Source organism: Protopterus annectens, chromosome 2.part0, assembly GCF_019279795.1.
Source record: "Protopterus annectens isolate FY-2018-M chromosome 2.part0, PAN1.0, whole genome shotgun sequence".
Classification (NCBI taxonomy): Eukaryota; Metazoa; Chordata; order Ceratodontiformes; family Protopteridae; genus Protopterus; species Protopterus annectens.
In genome coordinates, this window is record NC_056728.1 from 605,740,688 (window position 1) to 605,763,020 (window position 22,333).

The 22,333-nt window shown below is 34.9% G+C and overlaps 1 protein-coding gene across 1 annotated transcript in view; it reads right to left on the bottom strand.

Annotated features, from left to right (window-relative positions):
- LOC122792759 (phospholipid-transporting ATPase ABCA1-like) overlaps positions 1-22,333 on the bottom strand; it is a 2,266,772-nt gene that overhangs the window by 418,888 nt on the left and 1,825,551 nt on the right. The window contains exon 36 of the mRNA XM_044060333.1: positions 160-275. Within this exon, the coding sequence (XP_043916268.1) occupies positions 160-275 (116 nt within the window). The remainder of the gene's footprint in view (positions 1-159; positions 276-22,333) is intronic.

The window sequence follows — 22,333 nt, forward strand, 5'->3', positions numbered from 1 at the left end:
TTAACTCCACACATCTCAAAATGCATTACAATATTCAATAAATTGAGATATTTATGCAAACATTGTTCACCTAATCATTTACAGGTATCATAAAAAAGCATTAGTAAAGCACAATAAAAGACAAACTTTACAAAGAATAACATTTATCTCAATACATACCCATAAAGCAGCAGCAGTAGAATCAGAACTGGCAGATTTTGTCCAGAGACGTATGATTTTTGTTGAAAACATAAGAAGATAACTATCACTATGACACACGGTACAAGGTAGTTACACTGTAACAGAAAACACCATTGGGATATTGATTAAGAATCAAACTTTATTTGTAATACTTTACTCTTTAAAAGGCACTTTAAACTATTATCAAAACAGCATGGACAATGATGCATCATACAACAATGCATGTATCATGTGCCTCATTTGTCTGTCATGGAGACATATATACCAACAACTTGTCATGATCATAAAATATCCAACTTATGCTGGTTTAGTTTTCAGTGTGCGTATATCAAGTTATTTTCCTGCTATGTAATGGCAGCTGTTCTCACTACTACCCAACACCAGAAAAAGATTTACATCTTCATGTTCCAGACGTCAGATGTCTATTATACTTTTTATGTGAAGAGTAGTAAACTATATTTCTAGTGTAGCACAATTACCAATACATATATATCTAGTGTTTTTGACAGCTGCAGCTTAATGGAAAACTGAAATGTCCCTAAGTAAGCATGCTAGTGCTAATCTTGGAAAAAATGTTTTAACTTGCTTGTATTTTTTAGGAAAAACCATTTAGCATGAATTCACTATTTGTGTAACTTATGCTGGAGGGTTCTGCCATGTGTGACACTTCCACTTTTAACTCTCTTCTCATTCTGTGAATAAATTATTCTGGGTCATCTGTGTTGCATAAGTTTTGTCCTTATAAAATATATGTTGTGCCCCATTTACATGTCCTTCATCTGACTTTTGCCTGCCTAGTTCTTCTGCCATTGTTCCTTTTATTTTAGTGTCCTTGGTATTACCTTCTGAGACTGGGATTGTTCCACTGAAGGTTTGAGAAGAGGGGTGGAGTAGTGCAAAGCAGCTGGCAGTATCACCCACTTTGCCTTGCATGTCAGGGGATTGTTTTTGCCTGCTGTATATTGGTTGAGCTACTCAGTCCTTACATATCATTCAAAGCAGCCCCAGTTACCTCCATCACTCTTCTATGCCAAATGTTGAATGTAAGAGTAATGCACCAGGTGTGTGTCAGATCTCAGGTAGAAACTCCAACCTCCCTTCAATAGCGGGTGAGGTTACAAAATGGAACTTCTTCTCACCGCCCCCTTGACCAGGCTCCAACTGTATATGAGCTGCTAGTCATATTTATGATATTTGGGTTATAATCAGGACTCCATCTCACTGCAGCAAAGTCAGGATTGCATGATTTTATTTTAGTAGGAAAAAATATAAGCAGTGCCTTCAAGATCTTTTCTAACCTCACTTACAAAGGTACTGCAAATGCCTGCTCCATAACTCATACCTGAGATACCTCACTTATTACCAGCCTTCACACAACTGAGTTGCATTTACTGCAAACTTGGTGCATTATATTATTACCCAAACGTTTTACCTATGGTAATAAAGCTGGATGCAAATGTAACAGCTACTCATTTATACACTGTGTTTCAGATTCCTTGCTAACAGTTTAAGGAGGCCACATTCAGCATTTCTTTCTGATCTTATTGTCTGGTGACAAAAGTGAAATAACTCTGCTAAAGTTATCTCTACAAAATGTAACTTAACATTTAAATTACAGCTGACTTCTCTAAGAAAGAAAATCTGTGGACACAATTCTGCCTTGTACCTTGGAAACTATACTTTTCTGGATGCAAAGGAAAGCAACACAAAAAAACATTTGTTTGTGCTCAAATAAGCATACATAAATCATTGGGTTTAGTTATACATTCATTAATAAGTCATGTATGCATTTAATATGCAAACACATTAATTTAGAAAACATTTTTATTAGATTCAAAATATATTGCTGATGTTTTTGTAGGTAATGAGAGCCAGAGCTGACTTAGAAAAAAGATAAGTTTAATTCCGTATTCATTGCATTAGTAAACTACTTTCACACAGACTGGCTGTTTTTTTTTTTCTAGAACAAGATTAATGTTGCATCCCCTTGCATTTAAATAAAGTGTTTCTTTATTTTCAAAGCCAAATAGATATGATTCATTGGTGACAGTTAATGCAGTGTTAAGCTGGTGGGACAGTCTGTACATTTCTTCTCTCTCATATGCTGTGGAATGTTATGTAACTATTCACTTTGCTTTACTTTTGTACAATTTTGAGTAGCTGTCCTTAGAGTTTATATAACAGTTTCTGAATGTTACTTGCCATCACTATATGAATTATATAATGTGTTATGTAACACTTATTATATTAGATGGCATTACTCGTGCAAGCTTTTGTTGAAGTAAGCAATGCACCTTGACAAATATTTAGAAAGAAAGAAAAAAAAAACACAATTTATAATTACTTCTGGATTAAAAAGAAATGAATCTTTGGTAACAATACAATCAACTACAGAAATTTGAAAGCATCAAATCATTCAAAAATCAGTTAAAGCTTTTATGCAAGTTTTGTGAGCTATGGATCCAAATAAATTTTGCAAAAGTAAACTAATACGTTAGATCTGCAATGTATCATGGACTAGTTGGACACAGGTGTCAAACAACTGACATAGAATCAATTAAAACCAACAGGGCAACTGTACCAGACACACCAGCTTTTCCCCTGAGGTAAAATGAGTTATTTTTTTCCCAAAAACTCTTTATTTCAATGTTTTTTTTTTCCAAATAATAACAACAATACAATAACTCAAAAACACAAATAAACAATTCAAATATATATCTAAGGAAAACAGACAACAATCTAGTTTCGAGAAAATTATATATATATATATATATATATATATATATATATATATATATATATATATATATATATATATATATATATATATACACTAGAAGTCATTACATCGTTAAGTAGAGTATGATAATTCTAAGGGATAGTGGAATGGGGATAGTCTATATAGAAAGTAAAGATAGAAATTCAACCATTTATTGTATGGTTAGGGAAAATATCTAGATACACATATAGTAAGAGAAGGAGGAAGATGCAAGAAAACTGATTATCCTACATTAATTTCTTATTAAAAGGTTAGCTTTCCATGTCAATTTGCGGGCGAATTTTATTTGTCAAGAATTATATCTAGTAACCCCAATATTTTTGGTAATAGGGTTTTTTTTTTTTTTTGAATAAACTAATTTGTGAGATGAGGTATATTTGATAGCAAGATTGCTAAAATTTTCCCATATAATTGGTGACATGACATTCCAATTCTTTGTAATAAAGAATTTAATAAGGGTACACCATAATAAAGACATGTTTTAATATTTTTGGAAGTTAATTGATGTTAATGTGAAATATAGCTGTCTCCCATGTAAGGGTTGATTTTTCATATCCCATCTTCTCTAATCTTACTCTCAAGGAATACCATAAGTTGTATATTTTAGTATAGTTCCACATGACATGCAAAATATCAGCTGTTTGATCCGGACAATGGGGACATATAGGCGAAAAGTTAGGATTGAATTTATTTAATTTAGATAAGGTATAATATAGATTATTTACCATAATTTGTGTATATAACAGCTTTTTAAAAGGAATGAATTTGATTGTATTTTCAATGGCTAGTTTCTTATTTTCTTCAGTCAGTGATTGATTTTTCATTTGCCAATAGTTTGAAAATAATAAAGAATTCTGATGTTTTGCACTCATTACAATTTTATAAGTCCTAGAAATTGTTTTCCCTTTAATTGCAATATTTTCAAGTATTAATTTAACTAAATTTATGTTCTGTAAATCAGTGTGTATTTGTGAGAATTTAGCATTTATAAGATGGTGACGTTGGTTAAGGATAATACTATATTTCTTAGGAAGTTTGAATTCAAGTCTCATTTGCCCCGTGTTAGAGTCTTTCCATTGGTATATATCCCATATTGTGTAGTCTTTTATCAGGGGGGTAGTTTATTAGATTTATGGGTTTATTATTAATTAGTAGATTAGGATTTAGGTGTAATGGTTGTATAAGGGCAAAAGTGTCAGCTAATTGCAATGATTTAAATAGTTTCTGTGTTGTAAGAATCATGTTTTTAATTAGTGAGTGTAGATTATTCGTGTATATGCTAGTCTGGTTCAAATTCAAGAATGGTAGGGATTTGATATTATAGCCAGGGGATTTCAACTGTTCATACCAGATTTTGGTCCACTGGGGTGTCCAAGTATTTATATATGAGTCATAGTTTATTATTTGTATTAGTCTGTAGACAGTAATTATACCATAGTAAAGCTTAAAATCAGGCAACCCCAATTCCCCCTTATCTTTGGTGAGTACAAGTTTTCCATATTTAATTCTGGTAGATTTGGGATACCATAAGAATCTTCATATAGCTTTTTCCATGGCAAGGAAGAAGTTTTGGGGAATATTTGAAAAAGTAGCATTTAATTGAAAGAGCATTCTTGGTAGAAAATTCATCTTGACAGCACTAGCTTTTGACAGTAGAGACATATTGATGTTCTTCCATCTATCAATATCATTTTGAATAATAGTCCATGTACTTAGTAGGTAATTGTTTATAATAACTTTGAAGTCCGAAGTAAATAGTATTCCTAGATATTTTATCTGATGGTTTATTTTCATCTCACTCATGGGAAAGTACAATTCTTTATGACCTATAGGATTGAGGGGAAATATGTGTGACTTGTTTAAATTTAAGTTATAGTTTGAAACTACAGAGAACTCATCAATAGCTTTAAGTATTTTTGGGAGGTCAGTAGTGGGGAGTTGGAAGTATATATTTAAGTCATCGGCAAAGGCTGAGTATATAAGATTTGTATTGTGGATTCTGGGAATATGATGAAAGTTTTTTTGTGAAATAAACAGAAGGAGGTGTTCTAGATAAAGATTAAATAGGTATGGTGAAAGAGGACATCCTTGTCTAGTACCACTGGATAAGAGTATAGGGTTAGTTATAAGTTTGTTTACCTGTATAGTGGTAGAAGATTTCTGATACAGAACGTGGATCATTTTAATGAATTCTTGAGGAAAACCATATAAAGGTAGTATATTAAAGAGAAAGTGAAAGTTTACTCTATCAAAAGCTTTGGTTACATCTACTGTAAGGGCATATCTGGGGCATTTATCACTATTAAGCAGTCTCGCAATGGTATCTAAGAGGAGGGTGTTGTCACTTGTTTGTCTGTTTGTCATAAAGCCCATTTGTTGTTGAGAAATAATAGAGGGGAGTATATTCTTAAGTCTATTTGCTATAACATGGGCTAATATATTAAGATCAGTGTTTATGAGGGCTATTGGTCTATAATTTGCTGGATCTGTAGCGTCACAATGCAGTTTAGGAATCAACACTGTCTTGGAGTTATTTAAGTATTTGTCTGTTATACCATATTGCATTATATAGTTGAAAACTTTTAATAAAACTTTGGAGATAGGTTCCATGAATAACTTATAAAAATCAGATGCATATCCATCAGGCCCAGGGGATTTACCTAATTTTAGTTTGTTTATTGCAGCTTTTATCTCTTTTAATTGTAACGGTGATTTTAAGAGTTTCCTTTGATCTTCAGTAATTTGTTGAAAGTGTATATTATGTATAAAATCCTCAAATCTGTCTGTAGATGGTGATAAGGGTATATTGTATAATTTCTTATAAATATCTTCAAAAGAGTCCACTATATCTTGGTCTTTATATTTCACCTGTCCTTCATATTTTATTTCTTTGATCCTAGGAGGTCCACTTTTTATGTTAATTAGTCTAGCTAGGAATTTTGATGGTGTTTGAGCACATTCTGAGTATTGATATATTGACCTTAATTCTAAGGAGATATTTTCTAAATAGTGTTTGTGTAATTGTTTTTGGCAATCAATTATTTTTTTTCCTCAAGTTCTTTAGAATATTTTTCCTTAAGTTCTAGTTCAGCAGTGTTTATTTGATACTCTAGCTCATTCTTAAAATTGTTATATTTTTTTGAGCCATGCAGATTTTTGAATAATAATACCTCTGATGACCACCTTGGCAGCTGCCCATTGTATGTCATATGGAATTTGAGTGGATATAAAATCATTTTGGAGATGGGCTAGGACATTATGAATTTCTTGTGTTGTTTCTTGGTTTTGTATAATTTTAGGATTTAATGTCCAGATATTGAGATAGGAAATATTTTGTTTATGGGCTTGAAAGTTTATTAAAAGTCTAATTTTGGAATGATCTGAAAGAGTTCTAGGTGATACAGCATAATTTAATTTGTTAGAAAGGAAAGCAAGAGAAATTAGAAAAGCATCTATCCTGGAGCAAGTTTTATGAGTGGCTCAAAAGAAAGTGAATCTTGATATTGTTTTATCATACTGAAATTTAACATAAGGGTCAACTAGTTCAAATGTATTTTGTAATTCTTCAAGTGTTGTAGTGGTAGATTGTGACTGGCTGTTTTTATTATGCGATCTATCCCTATCTAGATTTAGTAAAGCATTCCGGTCCCCACCTACAATAAACATATTTGGCTAACATATTAAAGATTTCATAAATGAAGAGCTGTTGATTTGAGCAGGGGCTATATATATTAAGAAAGAGTAATGGTTTGTTCAAAGTATGATATTCAGTAGTAAATAATACCCATCTTCCCTTTGAGTCAGCTTCCTAGGAAGTAATCTCTCTTTGGAAGGATTTATTTACTATAATGGCCACTCCTCTGGACAAAGAACTATAATTTGCAGCAACTATTGTTTTAACCCATTTTCTTTTCCTTTCCCTAACCCAAAGTTGGTAATCTAAGTGAATTTCTTGCAAGAAAGCTATATCAGCCTTAGTTTGATATGTGAGGTGCATGATTAAATTTCTTTTCTTTTTATCTACCGCCCCTTTAACATTCCAAGAGTCTATGGTTACCATTTTTTATTAATATTGTTGAAGTTGTTCATTAGTTGACACTCAAAAATACAGTTATAAACTTTGTCTGTTAGTGTATTTATCTTAAGAATAAATGTTGTGACTTCTATACTCCTAAACTCTAAATAGGTGCCTAACCACCCATCCCTCTGTATTAGTAAATGTGCATGAGTTAAGAAACTAAAAGAGACTATTATTTTTAGCAACAAGGAGTAAATATTTATCAGAGGGATGTCAATAATACCCATACTGTTCCAAATGCGAACAGTCATCAGCTAACAGACTGTGCCCATCCCGCTCTTTTTGTTATTTATGTAATGCATATTCATTTTCAGACTTCTTAAAATAGTATGTTAATTGTATCCTTAGATATTATTTAGAAAGAAAGACAAAAAGTAGCTTTTATAAAAAGTTTTGTAGTAACAGCAACATATTATAATTCTTAACATTTCAAGAGTTATTAAAGAGTTTACAAAACAATATTTAAAAAAAAAAACAAGTACAATATATGAACATTTAAAGAAGGCAGCACTTTAAAATTCAACATTTGCATTATTCTTGCTAACAGCAACTAACTGTGGTGCTTTAAAATTTATTGGAAACTTCGTTTAACACTGCACTGGCAAAAGCCATATAAGCACATCATTGTAAACTCATATTTATTTATTTATTTTAATTAATTTATTTATTTAACATTTGTTGACTGGGAAAGTCCGACTAGGTTTCACAGATCCTGTTTTCAGCGGAGGCCCAGGGAGAAATGCTCCAGAATATATATTAATTAATACATATATTATTAAACCACACAAAGGAAACCAACGGCCTGTAAACTCCCAAAGGAAATCCAACAGCAAACTCAGCTGGAGTACACCCAAAGTAAGCAGCTATACAAGCAGATAAATCCAATAAGCGAAAAACTGAAAGCTGAAAACTGGAAAACTGGAAAAACTCTGGCAAAACTGCTTTATTTAAGCCTTAAAAATATAGCTTTTCGTCAGTCCACAGACTAACTTCTTCAGAAACAATGTATACATATATTATTAATTAACCAGTGCCATGTACAGGACAAACAGAGAGAAAAAAAGAGAATTTTTTTGTACCTTGCTCATAGACACATTTAAAAGTAACTCAATAGTTATGCCAGTAGAATAATGATTATACATTTTAAACATTTAAAGAAGGCAGCACTTTAAAATTCAACAACATTTGCATTATTTTTGCTAACAACAACTTACTGTGGTTCTTTAAAATGTATTGGAAACTTCATTTAACACTGCACTGGCAAAAGCCATACAAGCACATCATTGTGAACTCATATATTATTAATTAACCAGTGCCATCTACTGGACAAACAGGAAGAAAAAAAAAAGAGAAATGTTTTTGTACCTTGCTCATAGACACACTTAAAAGCAACTCAATGCTTATGCCAGTAGAATAATCATTATTCATTAAATGATTATACATTTTAACTGAAACTACTAATGTCTAGTATCTACACTACCTAAACTATTATATCAAAGGTTATATCCCATTATTTAAATGTATTTTAACACTCCTTTTTTGTAAGCTGTAAATGCACTTTAAAGTAATTTCTCTATGCAGTCAGTGTTAGGTAGCTTTCCAGCTTTTAAATGTAGAAAGCAGTTATTAAAAGACAGTACCTTAAGTATTACAGTGTAGCAAAAATGATTTCTTTACAGGCAGGTAAGCAGAGTTATTTAGAACACATTCTACATCCTTTTCCTTGAAGTTTCCAATAAGAGTGGTATATTCTCCTGCCCTGTAGTTCTTTGGAGCTGAAGCACTTGTTTAGCCTTCCAAATGTTGTTTTTGGATTAAAAGATATGAAAAGAGTTGTCTCAGGCAGGATTTACTTTGAAGAGATGCAGAAAGGTGGATTTTGCCTGGTCACATGTTTCCAGGGATATTTTTTCATCTTTGTAATAAAATGTTAAAGTTGCAGGATATTTCATTTGGAAACAAATCTTATTTTCAATGAGGTAAGTGCAGTATTTACTGAGTTTCTGTCGATTTTGTTTAATTTGTAAAGAAAGATCTTGAGTAATCATAATTTTATGTGCTCTCCATGTAACATTCTTTTTAACTTTATAAGCTGACAGTATCTGATGAACATCTGCTGAATTAAGCAGTCTGATGTAGATTTGTCTTGGAAGATCACTTGTTTGTGTACGCTTTATAGCTCTGTGGGCTCTTTTAATCACTATCTCATCCAGGAGATCTTTATTAGTCAGAAGAGAGCTTAGTATTTCTTTTATTATTGGAATAAGTTGTGGATTATCAAAGCTCTCTGGAATACCTATTATGATAAAATTATTTCTCCAGCTTCTAGCTTCCAAGTCTAGCATTTTTGTCTGTAATTCTTTAATTATGGTGTCATTGGTTTGTGCTTTTTGTTGCAGTTCATTTATTTTTAGCTCATTGTCCATAACTTTAGCTTCATTTTGTTCTAGCCTAAGCACAATTTGGTCCAGAGTAGAGCTAAATTTAGTTAACTTATGAGAGAAACCCTGCACTTCTGTTTGTAAAGGTTGTAAAGCAGTTTTCAGATCCTCCAGTGTTAAAGGTTGTTCCTGTTTTAATCTTTGACACCGTTTACCAGATTTTTGTTGTTGCTTGTTAATTTTTTGCCTTTTTGAAGTTGTTTCTTTCTCAGGAGTAGTAATTGCAGACAGTTTGTTTTTTGTGATTACAGTTTCTATCCGATCTGGCTGATTCTCCATTAATCCTATATAGTTAGATTCCTAGTAGCAGTGCAGAATTTTAAATGATAAGTCTTGTTATGAAAGTTGTTTTTCTTCTTACTTTCCTCTTATTAGGCTTGTTGGTCTTGAAGAATCCACACCATGCAGTTCAGGGCTCTGTTTCCAACAAGTAATTATTTTTCCTTCAGAATGAGAGAATTTTTGAAAAATAAAGATGAAACAAGTAAGTACTCATATTTCTGCTTTAATCCATTGATGTTTGGTATACTTTTCCCAAGCGATGCGCTGGTTTGAAGTCATATTATAGTATAGGAATGCAGGAGCTGCACTGTCAGTGTGCTTACAGGTTGTCCACCATTTTGGAATCATAAAATGAGTTATTTTGATTAAGCAGAGAAGTCCTTGTTTAAAAGTACTGTAGTTCTGACTGCATAATTTTGTACGTTTGCTTCATAAAAAACAGGTATACTTGTAGTAAGACTTACATAATTGCAATAATCTTCCATTTCACATATTTTTGCATACACATTTAGATTTATTATTTATTTATTGATTTATTATTTATTTATTGCATTTGTTACCAAGATAGTCTGACTGGGAAAACAGATGCCCCTTTTCAGCAGAGACCCAGGGATAAAAGCTCAACAGTAGTTACAATTTAAACAGATAGCACCTAGATATTTAAAACAATATGTTGTAGAAACATATAAACATACAAATAATTGTCTAAAGTATATATAATACAATATGCAGTATGGTTTCCATGACATGTTAGCAGTTGTGGCAGTTACAGCTGACAAGGAGGGTTAGGTAGAAGCTGATAAGAGGAAAAGTAGGATAGAGTAGAGAAACGTACATGAATGAGGTTGACTGAAAAAGTTTGAGCTGCAGTAATTTATATTCAGAGTCAGGGTAAGAACATGGCCAGGAGTGGAGTATGACCATAGCCATGGATCAGATAGATATTGTTTTAGCAGATTTTTGAATGATTTAACAGGTTCACTTTGTCTAAAAGCTTGAGGCATGAAGTTCCAAATTTTTGCAGTACAGGAGGAATACAGTGTATCTCCAGCAGACTTCCTGGACTTGGTTGCCATCAATAACAGCTTGTCGATAGATCGGAGTGGTCTGTTGGAGTTATACCAATGGAGCATATTGCTTAGGCTTGGACCCTTTTCATAGATGCATAGGAGTTTGTGGGTAGTGAGTTAGGAAGTGTTGTGGCTCAAGCCGTTGAAATTGTTTAGATGTATATAGTGGTGGGTTCGGTAGCTGTGGTTTGATGCGAACTTGGCTATTTTGTTGTAGCGCTGGTCTAGTGAGAAGAGTGAGGTGGGATGCAGGTTGGTGAGTAAGAGAGTACATAAAGATGAGTGGGAGAAGGAAAGAAGACGTTATGCTTGTTATGGCTTTATTTAGTGCAATTTGATCTTGTAAGGGGGTCCCTAGTTTTTGGTGAGTTCTCTTTATTGAGTGTATTATGTGGTGATAAAACTTCATACTGCCATTAGTGACTCTTAATAGTTTGATGTTGGTTACTAGTTCTATTGCACTATTATTGGAGAGATGATGGTAAATTGCTGTTTTAGGGAGCTAGTTGCTTTGGGTGAATAAGATCTGTTTTGTTTTTTGGGTGGGATTTAATAGTAATTGTAAGTCTGTTAGAGATGCCTCAATGGAGATAAGGGATTCTTGGGTTAGGTGTTGTGGTTTTTCTAGATTATTTATGAAACAATTAGTGCAGAGTCATCTACATACTTTATGATGGATGCATGTTTAGTTGCAGTGTGTTGGTGAAGATATTGAAATGAGAGGACCTAATATTGAGCCTTGGGGACTCCTACTGTTACAGGTAAGAAAGGTGAAAATGTTGTTTTCCATTTGACTGCCTGCATCCTGTTTGAGAGGTAGCTATGAAACCAGGTTAATGATGATGATGATGATGATGATGATGATGATGAAACTAGGCTTAATGAAAATATTTTAAGTAATAGTTTCTGATGGTATATGATGTCAAGTGCTTTGAACAGAGTTTCTGATGGAATATGATATCAAATCCCTTGGACAGATCTAAGAGTATTGGTGAGACTGAGTCACCATTATTCCTACTCTGGTTGACTGTAGTGATAACGTTTAAAAGTTTAGTTGTAGTGCTTTGGTGTTGGCGGGAGCCATGCTGGGTTGGGACAAGAAGGTTGCCATCTGTAATAAAGCTAAAGACTTGTCTTTGAATACACTTTTCTAATATCCTTGGCCGAGGTTATAAGATAGCTGTAGACATGCATATAGAAATGTCACTGGATTTTCCTTCTTGTGGAGGTAAGATATATGATTTTTTCCAAAGTGTGGGAACATATCCTTCCTTAACTGACCTATTTATTATGATTGACACTAGGTAGGATAAGGCTTGTGCTGCTATTTTAGTAGTTTATCTGGAGCCAGGGAGGTAGGTTTGAGATTAAGCAGTAGCTCCTTGATTGTGGGAGTAGGTACTAGTTGGAAGGTAAATATCTTTTGGCTACTTTGTGTTTTTTGGGAGGAGAGGTGGTTGGGGTTGGTGAGGTGAGAATAAGAGGGGTAACTGTATAAAATGAGTGTTGAACTGGGCAGCAATACTATTTATTTGGTTAATTAAACATGGTGTAGACTGCAATGATTGAGCTGGATTTAGGTGATAATTTATGGCTGACCAAAAGGCTTTAGGGTTACTCTAGTTCTTAGTTTGTAGTCTAATATGGCAGTTATTTTTTCGGTTCTGATCATGTTTTTGGTAACATTTTAGTTTTTTATTCAGTTGAAGACTGGCTATAGTACTGTACTTTCTCCATGTTTTCCATGTATTATCCCATTTTTTCATTAATTGTTAAGCATCTTTGGACAGTCCGGGAAGAGGGGTTGGTATTGATTCTCTTAGTTCTAATGGGATTGTAACTATTTAGTATATTCACGAATGCAGAGTTAAACAGGTCTATGGCTTCATCCAGGTGTAAAGTTTGCAGTACCTTCCAGTTGACTGCTTTCAGTATGGAGAAAATGAGTCAGGCTGGAGATTCATAATAATCTCTCATTTAACTACAGGACCACAGTAAGGTAATTGCCTAAAATATTGATAGAAATAAAGCAGAAATCATAATACCATATACTTGAATGCAGAAATTATGTTCACCAATGAGCCATGTTGAATTACTGGTTGAAGCTTTGATGTTTATTCTACACCCAGGCAGTGACTGCCAGTTATCACAGCCTGTTCTTGCCTTGTTTATAAATTTGGCATATGTATATGGACTTCCCTTTCCAATACCTTTATCAATAGTTTAAAAAGAGCATTTGCAAAAGAGTTATTAAGAACACGTTCATATTTAGCTGTTTACTGAGAAGCCATGTAAGGTTATTATTGTTCCTTTCATGACTGGGGCAGAAGTGGTTGCTAATGACTATTTTGTCACTATGTAATCCAGTCTGTTGTTTAAATGAAAGTGTGAAGTCCATTCAGATACGTAGGCATTTCTGTATTTGTTTAATACATTACGCATCTAAATAGATAGCTGGATGGATCAATAGAGACACATGTATGCATGTGTGTGTGTGTGTGTGTGTGTGTGTGTGTGTGTGTGTGTGTGTGTGTGTGTATATATATATATATATATATATATATATATATATAAATATATATATATATATATATATATATATATATATATATATATATATATATATATATATATTTTTTTTTTTCCCTAAGGTAGAATTCAGCTATGAAGATTTCTTAGTAGCACAGGTTATGATCTTGCTCCAGTTATTAATATACAATTTAAGGTCATATAACCTTGTAGAAAAATAATAGTGTTTTTCTGTACAAAATCAAATATTTCTGTCTTACTATAGGACTGTGCATATATGTCCTGCTTGCTGCCAATCTGCGAGGTAGTTCTGAAACATTGCATTATGTGAAATATAAATTGCCTAACTCCATTTCTCTGGTGTAAATCTTTGGAGTGGGCAGGGGAAATATGGAGCAGTACTTCAAGCAGCACTTTACATAACAGTGTATATGGTATTTTATTTTTTTTTTTTGGATGTCGTAACTGGAATGATTTACAGAAGTGACACACATCACCACTTTTAACATCAGTCTATTCCAGCTCTAGCCTGTTTGCTATCACAGCATGCCTCCCATCATTGGGGCAATACATTATTATAGACATAGGTCCCATACCTCCAACCTAAAACTGGCAGGACAATAAAATACTGACATGCATTCTCCATTCCTCGCCCCACCTCGATCCTCAGTAAATCTCAGACCAAGTGCGTGGAACACATGTTCCATCCCTCTACACCATGGACCCACGGTTGCCATATTAATCTGTTAGAATTCATTTTTAGGGTTTGGTTTATGTATGTGCAGTGGGTTTTGTGTGGTTTGAGTTTATCATTCTCTCTGTATATTCTGAATTTGAAATTTATTATTTTTTTTAAGTGTGAATGGATGTGAGTTATCTGTTAGGATATGTGAATGGTTGACAATGTTCAGATAAAAAGCATATTTATTTGTAAAGTAAAAGCCAATACCAACAGACTCTGGCAGATGACTGCAAGCCAGGGACAGTTTTGAATCCCCAAAGCTAGCAGTGTCAGCAGCACAATAGGTAGCTGCAGATGGCTGTGGATTCTATTCCCACACAATGTAGATTGATTGCTAACACTGCAATACAGCATAAGGGAGTGCTGCACTCCTGTGTGTTGGCCGTTGCATTAAATGTTAAACCAAGTACCATCTCCTTCTTGAGTTGATAGTGGCTTAGGCGGATGTAAAAGATCCCATGTTACCTATTAAAAACAGTAGGGAAAGCGCCCAATGCCATGACCAAATCATCACCTTAGTTCTCCCCTGAAAAGATGCTACTAGCCTATAGCATACTGTTCAACCACTTACAGCAAGACATCTGGATAAAGACACAAATAATAGAGGCAGATTTTAAATATTGCTCTTACAAACTTAGAAAGTTAATAGAACAACATATTTTTCATTAGCGTGAATGTTATGAAGGATATTAGGTCTGAAAATCAAATATCTGTCATTATTTTCTGACTTAAGTACTCAGTGATTTGCTAGAAAACTACAATTTTATTAGCAACAGGTCAAAAATACAAGTCAGAAGTCTGGACATTCTGCAAAAATCTGGACAGTTGAGAGGTATGGCCTAGAGGGACTAACCTGGTTAACAAACAATTAATAAAAATAAAATAAATAGGTTTAACTGCCCTGCAGGAAGGTTTGTCCCAAAATCATAGACTGAAATTAAATGCTGAAAATGCATTACCATATTCTTTGGAAAGTCATCTACCTTAGGGAGCTACCACATTGACAATACAGCCCTATTAGGATTTGGGAACTTATGCAAACATTGACCAAGCTTTCAAACAACATGTGTCCACTGTTGTAAGAAAGTCCTTCTATACTGCACCATTATCTAGATCTTGGGTTGTCATTGTCCCCTTTTACTCAGCTCTCCTTAGGGTGTTCATTGAGTATAATGTCCCCTTTGTCATGTATCTGTCAAGACACATGTATCAACTAGAACTCTCACAGGGATACCTTACTAAAAGGATGCAAGGCCTAAATAACATGTCCTGTTTGGACCAATTCAAGTCCCTGTCTGTATTATATTTATCCTACAGACTGTTAAGAAGTGACGTGTGTCTGGCATACAAGGCATCCTCTGACCCATTACTGATGGATTTACTGCACATCAGCAAGTCAGATGTAATCAGAAATACTCGGACTCTTTATCTCAGAGTGAGTTGTCCGGTGTTCCAATTCTAGAGGAAGTTCCAGAGGACATTCCAGTTCCTGTGACTAATCCAGAAGTTCCTGATAAGAGTTGTGCACCGCAGACTGTCCCTGTTTCTAAATTTGGTCCCAACTGTTATGTTACAAAATATGGTCGCATCTCTAAACCCTGAAACAGATGTGAAGCAACTTGGACATGAACACTGTGTTTTGTTTCTAATGTCTATAGTAATGCATGTCTAAGTCTGATATTGTTTTGTATAAAGGATAATCTTTTTAAGAGGGAGGATGTAGATCAATATGTGTGTATATATACATTTAAGAAGCCATCCAAGAGATTACACAAGTGTATAAATACTGAGCATTGGAAGCTAGACTGACATTTTGTAGTTAGCTGTTGAGATATAAGCATGTATGTATGTAAGGTCTGTCTGTTAACTAGTTTGTTCATATTTAATGATGCCACTTTCTATCCTGATGTGTTTCTATGCATTAAAGCATCTAAATGAAATCCCGAGCCTTCTTGTCATATGTGTTAGAGACGAACAAGCGACAGTAACTATAAATGTAGTACACGCTGCCACCCAAAACAAAATAAGCTCTCAAGTTTCATGAATCCAGACAACATGCATGGTGATTTCTGATACAGAATCAAGAAAACCTAACTAAGCCCATTTTGCTCATGATAAACAAATGAATAGTATCTGGATATGTACCTGAACAATGGTGACAGGTTATAATGTTGACGGTTCAAAGACTGGAAGGATCACATTTGAACCCAACATTTCACACCAGTCATCGTAGTCAAGTTCTGTGTAAATTCATGCAGAAAGCAAAAACAGACTATGTTGAAAATAGCTCAAGGGACATATTTTTAATGGGTATAGAACAGTGTAGGTTTGTTAAGAGAAAATCTTGTCTTTTTTAATCAGACCTTCTATGAAGAAGCATCAGTGACCCTTGAAGGACTGCAGTGGATATGTACTTATTTATTTATTTATTTTATTTTAGTTATTTATTTATTTGCTTGCTTGTCTGATCTTGCTAAGGCACTTTGGTCTATTTCTTTTGGAGAATGGCTAAGACCTAGATGATTTAAGTTTGCCTAGCAACTCAGGCATAGGAGCACTACGGAGAGAAGGGTGGGTTAAGTGGGTGATATCATCTTTCTCATCTGGGAGGGATGGGGTGGGGTGACAAGCCAGCCTGCAGCATTACTTGCACCTGTTGGTGACAGAGCTGTATGGCATGCAGTATATGGGCCAGGACTGTGTGGTCAGGTTTGCAAAGCCTGACATGTTAAACTTTAAGAGGTGTTTGTGGGAATTTGTGCATTTGGAGGAGCAGGAATAATAGATAAAAATGTATGCAAAGGTGGACATCAGTCACTGCATGAGGGCTTTGGACCCATAACAAGAAAACCTTGGTCACTTCCTGGATGATGTTCTCCTGTAATAAGCTCTCAACCCACAGGGGAACAATTGCATCAATGGATAGTAGAAGGATTGATGGTCAACAAGTATCAGGGACACAAAGTGCACAAAAAAGTTATCAATATTATTTAAGTACAAGGATTTTTGCTTATGACAGTGATGACTAATACGTTTAAGAAGAAATGGAAAAACACCAGACCTCAAAGAGGCACCAAAATATGACAAGTGACTAAAACCCAGAACATATGGATGGAGTTGCAGGGAATATGGTAGAAATCACAGTCAAGTGATTGGCATAACTGAAAACTCAAAATATTTCTCAAGAAAAAGATTCTCTCTCCCTCTGCATGAAACAATATATGGAGCATAATATCAGAGGGAGGCAATGTCAATAAAATGGAAGCAGTCTTGTCAGTGAAAAGTCAAGTCACCTACTTACTGTGTTTGGCTATTAAAATGGGCTACAATGCAATCTGTTCACAAAGTGGAAAAGCATGTCAGGATAGCTTGCTACTACATAGTTAAACATGGACAGATAACTCACCTTCTTACATAAGATCTTAGACTGGAAATTAGAATGAGAATGAATCTTCTCCAGTTTAAGCATGTTACTGCAAAGTAGGCCATGTCTCAAACAAGTTCATACCCACATCCATTCCCATGAGGGCAGCAGAATTCAAAGTCAATCTATGGGTTGTGTGCCAAAAGTGGAATGGAATGTACAAAAGATAGGGGTAGGAAGTCTCAGCAGAAGTGAATGACTTGTTCTTGTCAACCACTAATCCATTAAAATAGCCAGTGTTTCACTCCTGGAGAACTGTGTGAAGGGTACTAGAAACAGATGTGGTGAAATTGCATTCAAAGTATAACAATCCATCTTCTCATCATGGGGGTGGGGGTGAGGGAGCAAAGGTATTATGAGGAAGTGATGTGAAAAATAGACTAATTCTGCCACCAGGTCAACAGGTCAATGTCTGTCACATGCTAGCAGAAAAACATGTCAGTTCTGAAAATTAGAGGAACACTCCCCTCCTTAAATCTTGTCTTGTCTAGGACACTGAATAGAGTAATGTACACAACCTATGTAAATTGGATGCCTCCTCTGTGTTTATTTTAGCCTTCCAAGAAATATCCATCTGCTGTCATTAAAATCACAGATTAACACAGATAAAACAGCTATAGCCAAGACAGGGCCAATGTTGACATCCTGCCAAATATCTGTTAAAAACAAAACCCAGGCCACGTAGTAAGTTGAAAATAATGCCAGACTTATTATGGATGGACAACATATTACTGGGCCCTATGCAGACATATGGAGGGCACAGCACACTGTCTTGAGTACAGTAACAGTAAAAAAACTTGGGTCTGATAGAAGGAATGATGGCTGCAAATCAGGATGTTACTTCACCTCAGAACAAGTAATAAAAGGCCCTCAAGCCACAGCAATGCATGCATGCAATATCAACATCTGCATTCAACACTCTCCCTTATGCTTATGCATGAAGATGCCAACAAATCTGGACCAAAGGAGTAGGCAAAACAGAAGGTAAAACATTGTGGAATACTAGAGATGCATCCTTAAGAAAAGTAAAATAAAATGCTAATAAAAGAATAACTGTTGAGTTTAATTAAGTGAAAGAAGTAAAAAGTAAATAAATGAAAAATGCAGAGAATAGTCAAGCTATCAATATTAAACTAGTCCAAATAAGCACAGTCTGAAGGGCTTTAAAAAGTCCTTACAATCATAACTAGGAAACAAATAACCCAGTGAAAATATAAGAAAATATTATGATACCCGCCCTGCAAAGCAAACCAAAACAAATAACAATAACAAAGTGCAGTTAATCAAAGTGTGCAAGATAGTTATGACATACAGGGCTCAGGAGTAAATTAAACGTAATGATCTGGAAAATGTATATAAGTGGCAAGTCCTCCTTCAAAGGTACAAATTCACCATGCAATAATTAAAAGCCATAAAAATTAGCATCATAATCTCAAAGACACACGCTATGTCAGAGTAAAAGCCAGGAAGAACAAGGTGATCAGGGTGAAAGCCCGGGTATAAATCTGTGCTGGCAATACAATAAAAAGCATTTGCCATTTGACATTCACAAAATATCAGAACAAGTAATACTGGAACCAGATGAGCATATTTCCAGATTACAGCAATATGAAATCTGCATCCCACATTTTTATTCCAATAGGCATGAAGACTTCAACTCTGTTGACTCTGGAACAGGACACTCAAAGAGGACTGTGAAAGAGAAGATGAAAAAAAAAACACACTCCACAGGACAATGGTTATATAATTCCACCTTCACAGGTAGTATAGATCAGATGTGCTGGCAGCACTGGGAATAAAATCACCAACATGTACATATTTCAAAGTGAAAGTACAGGAAATGTACGTGATAAAAGAATCTGTAGGGGGTGAGCAGCACAGCAGAAAGACAAAAAAGTGAACAGGGTGAAAATTAATATTGTGGTTCTGTCAATGAGATGAGAGTAAGCCAGAGTGAGTACTAGCAGACAGGCTGGGAATAAATCAGAAGCTAGAAAAAAAATATGGATGATGTGTTGGTCTGTGAGTTTAATGATAACAGATGGATATTTATTGGATAGTTAGAATAATAAAATAGGGCAGTAACAAGGGGGAGACATCCAAATGATGTAGACTGTATACATTACATATTACAGTAGACAGGAAAGAGGTAAATGCTGCATGGAACAGGGGGGCACTGGTGATAAGGAACTATATTATAGAAGCTTTCACTATGATTTGTTGAGTGGCAGCTCTGTGAGAAGCCAACTCACTAAATACAACTCACAGGGAATATAACCAGATTAAAAACTTAAAGGTAAACAACATTTATAAGCAGGACAAGTCCTCTCCTACACCTGGCTCATGGATGGCCAAGCTTTGTGCACACTCCAAACGTATATACACTGTTGTGCCACCAAGAAGGAAAGAAATGTCTGTAAAAACTTATGAATTACTTCTGCTATACACTCAGAAACTGTACTGGCAGTGTTTTGCTAAGGTAAACAGTCATTTTGGAGTTCATCATTAGTGAGTTGAATCTGACCAGAGAACCTTCTCCAGTTTGCACTTAAAGCAGTATATAGATGGAGGACAGACATAGAATCCATATGATGAAGTGGTACATCTGTGTTGTGGAGTATGATGACAGTAAGCACAACACCACTTGTAATTGTGAATAAGACAAGTCAGGAGGACAAACAAGCATTACAAAGGAATCTTCAAAACATGATTGTATTTTTTGTGCAGATGCTAATAATTTGCACATGGGTAAAAAACACTGAAACTTAGTGTGGTGGCTAATATATAAGAAAGGCTGGATGGGAAAATTATCTTTTTAGATCCTTCCTGCACCCATAGCCATAATGGTAAAGATTAATTGATATAGTAGTAGAATAAAGACTGTATTATTTATGAATTTACTTATTTTATATGTGGCTACCAGGAAAGTCCAACTGGGCACAGGTCCTTTTTCAGGGGAAGCCTAGAAAGAAAAGGTCCACATTTATGAAACAGTACATAAGGCAATAACACAATATACATTATACATAACTGCTAATACTTAAATTTACAGTTTTGATAAACATACAATTTAACTATTCAAGTGGGAAAATTCTGAGCAGTACATACTGTCAGAAAAATATTCATTTATATGTATGTTTAGTGCTTATTAGAAGCTAGGAGTTAACACATTTCATTCTATTTTATGTACAGCTTAATTCTGTATGAAATTATAAGATGATTTTTCAAACCACAGTATGCTTTCTGAAACTGCAAGATGCACCCTGACCTAGTATTTGCTAACACAGCAAAATTAATGTTTATGCCTTTTGGAAATGCACTGAGAAGCAGGTGATTATCTGCTAGGTCAGGAAAATGTATGAATAGTGTTTGAACAGAACAATACTGTTTTCTATAATATGACTAAATATGAACAATCAGCTATGTTCGTGTTATGAGAACATGCACAGCTGCGGAAAAGAAGAGATACATGAAACAAAAGACTGCTTGAAGAATCTGTTCTTGCTTTGTGCTCGAATTAGCTATAGTACCTTGAATGGTAACATAACATGGTGGGAAGCTATATCTAACCAGCGGTCACCAAGGCCACGTTGTTTTTCTTAGGAAGTTTTTCATAAAATTGATAGTGCAAGCAGAAAATCATGGACAAACAGCTGCTATGAAATGATGATGTTAAAACTTGTGATCTGTTACGTCAGCTTGGTAGGCAATGTCTTGTTAGAAAGTGTATAAAGATGGACTTATTTCCTGATTTTAGTTAGACAAACTCTGTATTAGCACGTTTTTGTCTCCTTGCTGCAAGATTAAAGTGCCTTAACCTGAACCTGCCGTGTATTGATCATTTTTGAAGTTTATTTTTCCTTTGACAGATTGGTCCTTCGGACCGGAAAACTCTCGCTCTAGCTCAGGTCAGATGGGCTCGGTGGCATGGAACCGTACAGGGAAGAGGCCACATCGGTTCTTCTGTTCCGAAAGACCTCCGACTGAATTGTCATTCAAAAGAGGCCAGCCACTGTTTCTGATCTGCGATTGGAGGACAAGTCAACGGTTCCAGTGAGATGATCAATCACGGGGGCTCAGGTAAAGAGGAATTTACCTTTTCTTTGTTTCAGATCAGGGACTTGTTACAGTATTTGTTTTTGTCAGGGAGATTTTATATAAATCAGAGACAAAAAAGATTGCTGTCTTGTCATAGATCAGGGAAATAGAATAGGTAGGCAGTTATTCTAGATAAACTGTGAAAAAGGGAAAATCGTGGTACCACGTGATAAGAAGGGTTATGTAACAATTTCTAACTAAGTTAAGACAACATGGGAAATAAGTGCACAAAAAGATCCCGAGATCCGCCATTAACCGAAGACGTGAAATATATGCAATTACAACGTGCCGATAACGTTAGGTACTATACAAAATGAGTTAATAAATATAAATTTGATGTCAAATTAGATAAACCTTCACTTATCAAACTTGTCAAACAACTTAAAACAGATGCAAAAGGTCAGGTAAAAAAGCAACGTTAATTGGGAGTTCCTCAGGCACACAGGTGGCTTGAGGAAGCAAACCGCAGGGAACAAAAGAATAAAAATTCAAAAGCAATGTTTTCAGATAAAGAAGACAATAACCTAGTAATGGCATTAGCCCCTCCGCCCCCTCCACTTCCCTTACCAGAATATGAAGCGAGTGGACAAGCTGATCCACCTCCGTTATATCCAACTGTCCCTGTAAAATCAAAACTGCTTGTCAGAGATCCTGTCGAGACTAGGTCTCGAACGCGCAACTTAAGAGGGGATATTGAATTGTATGAAATA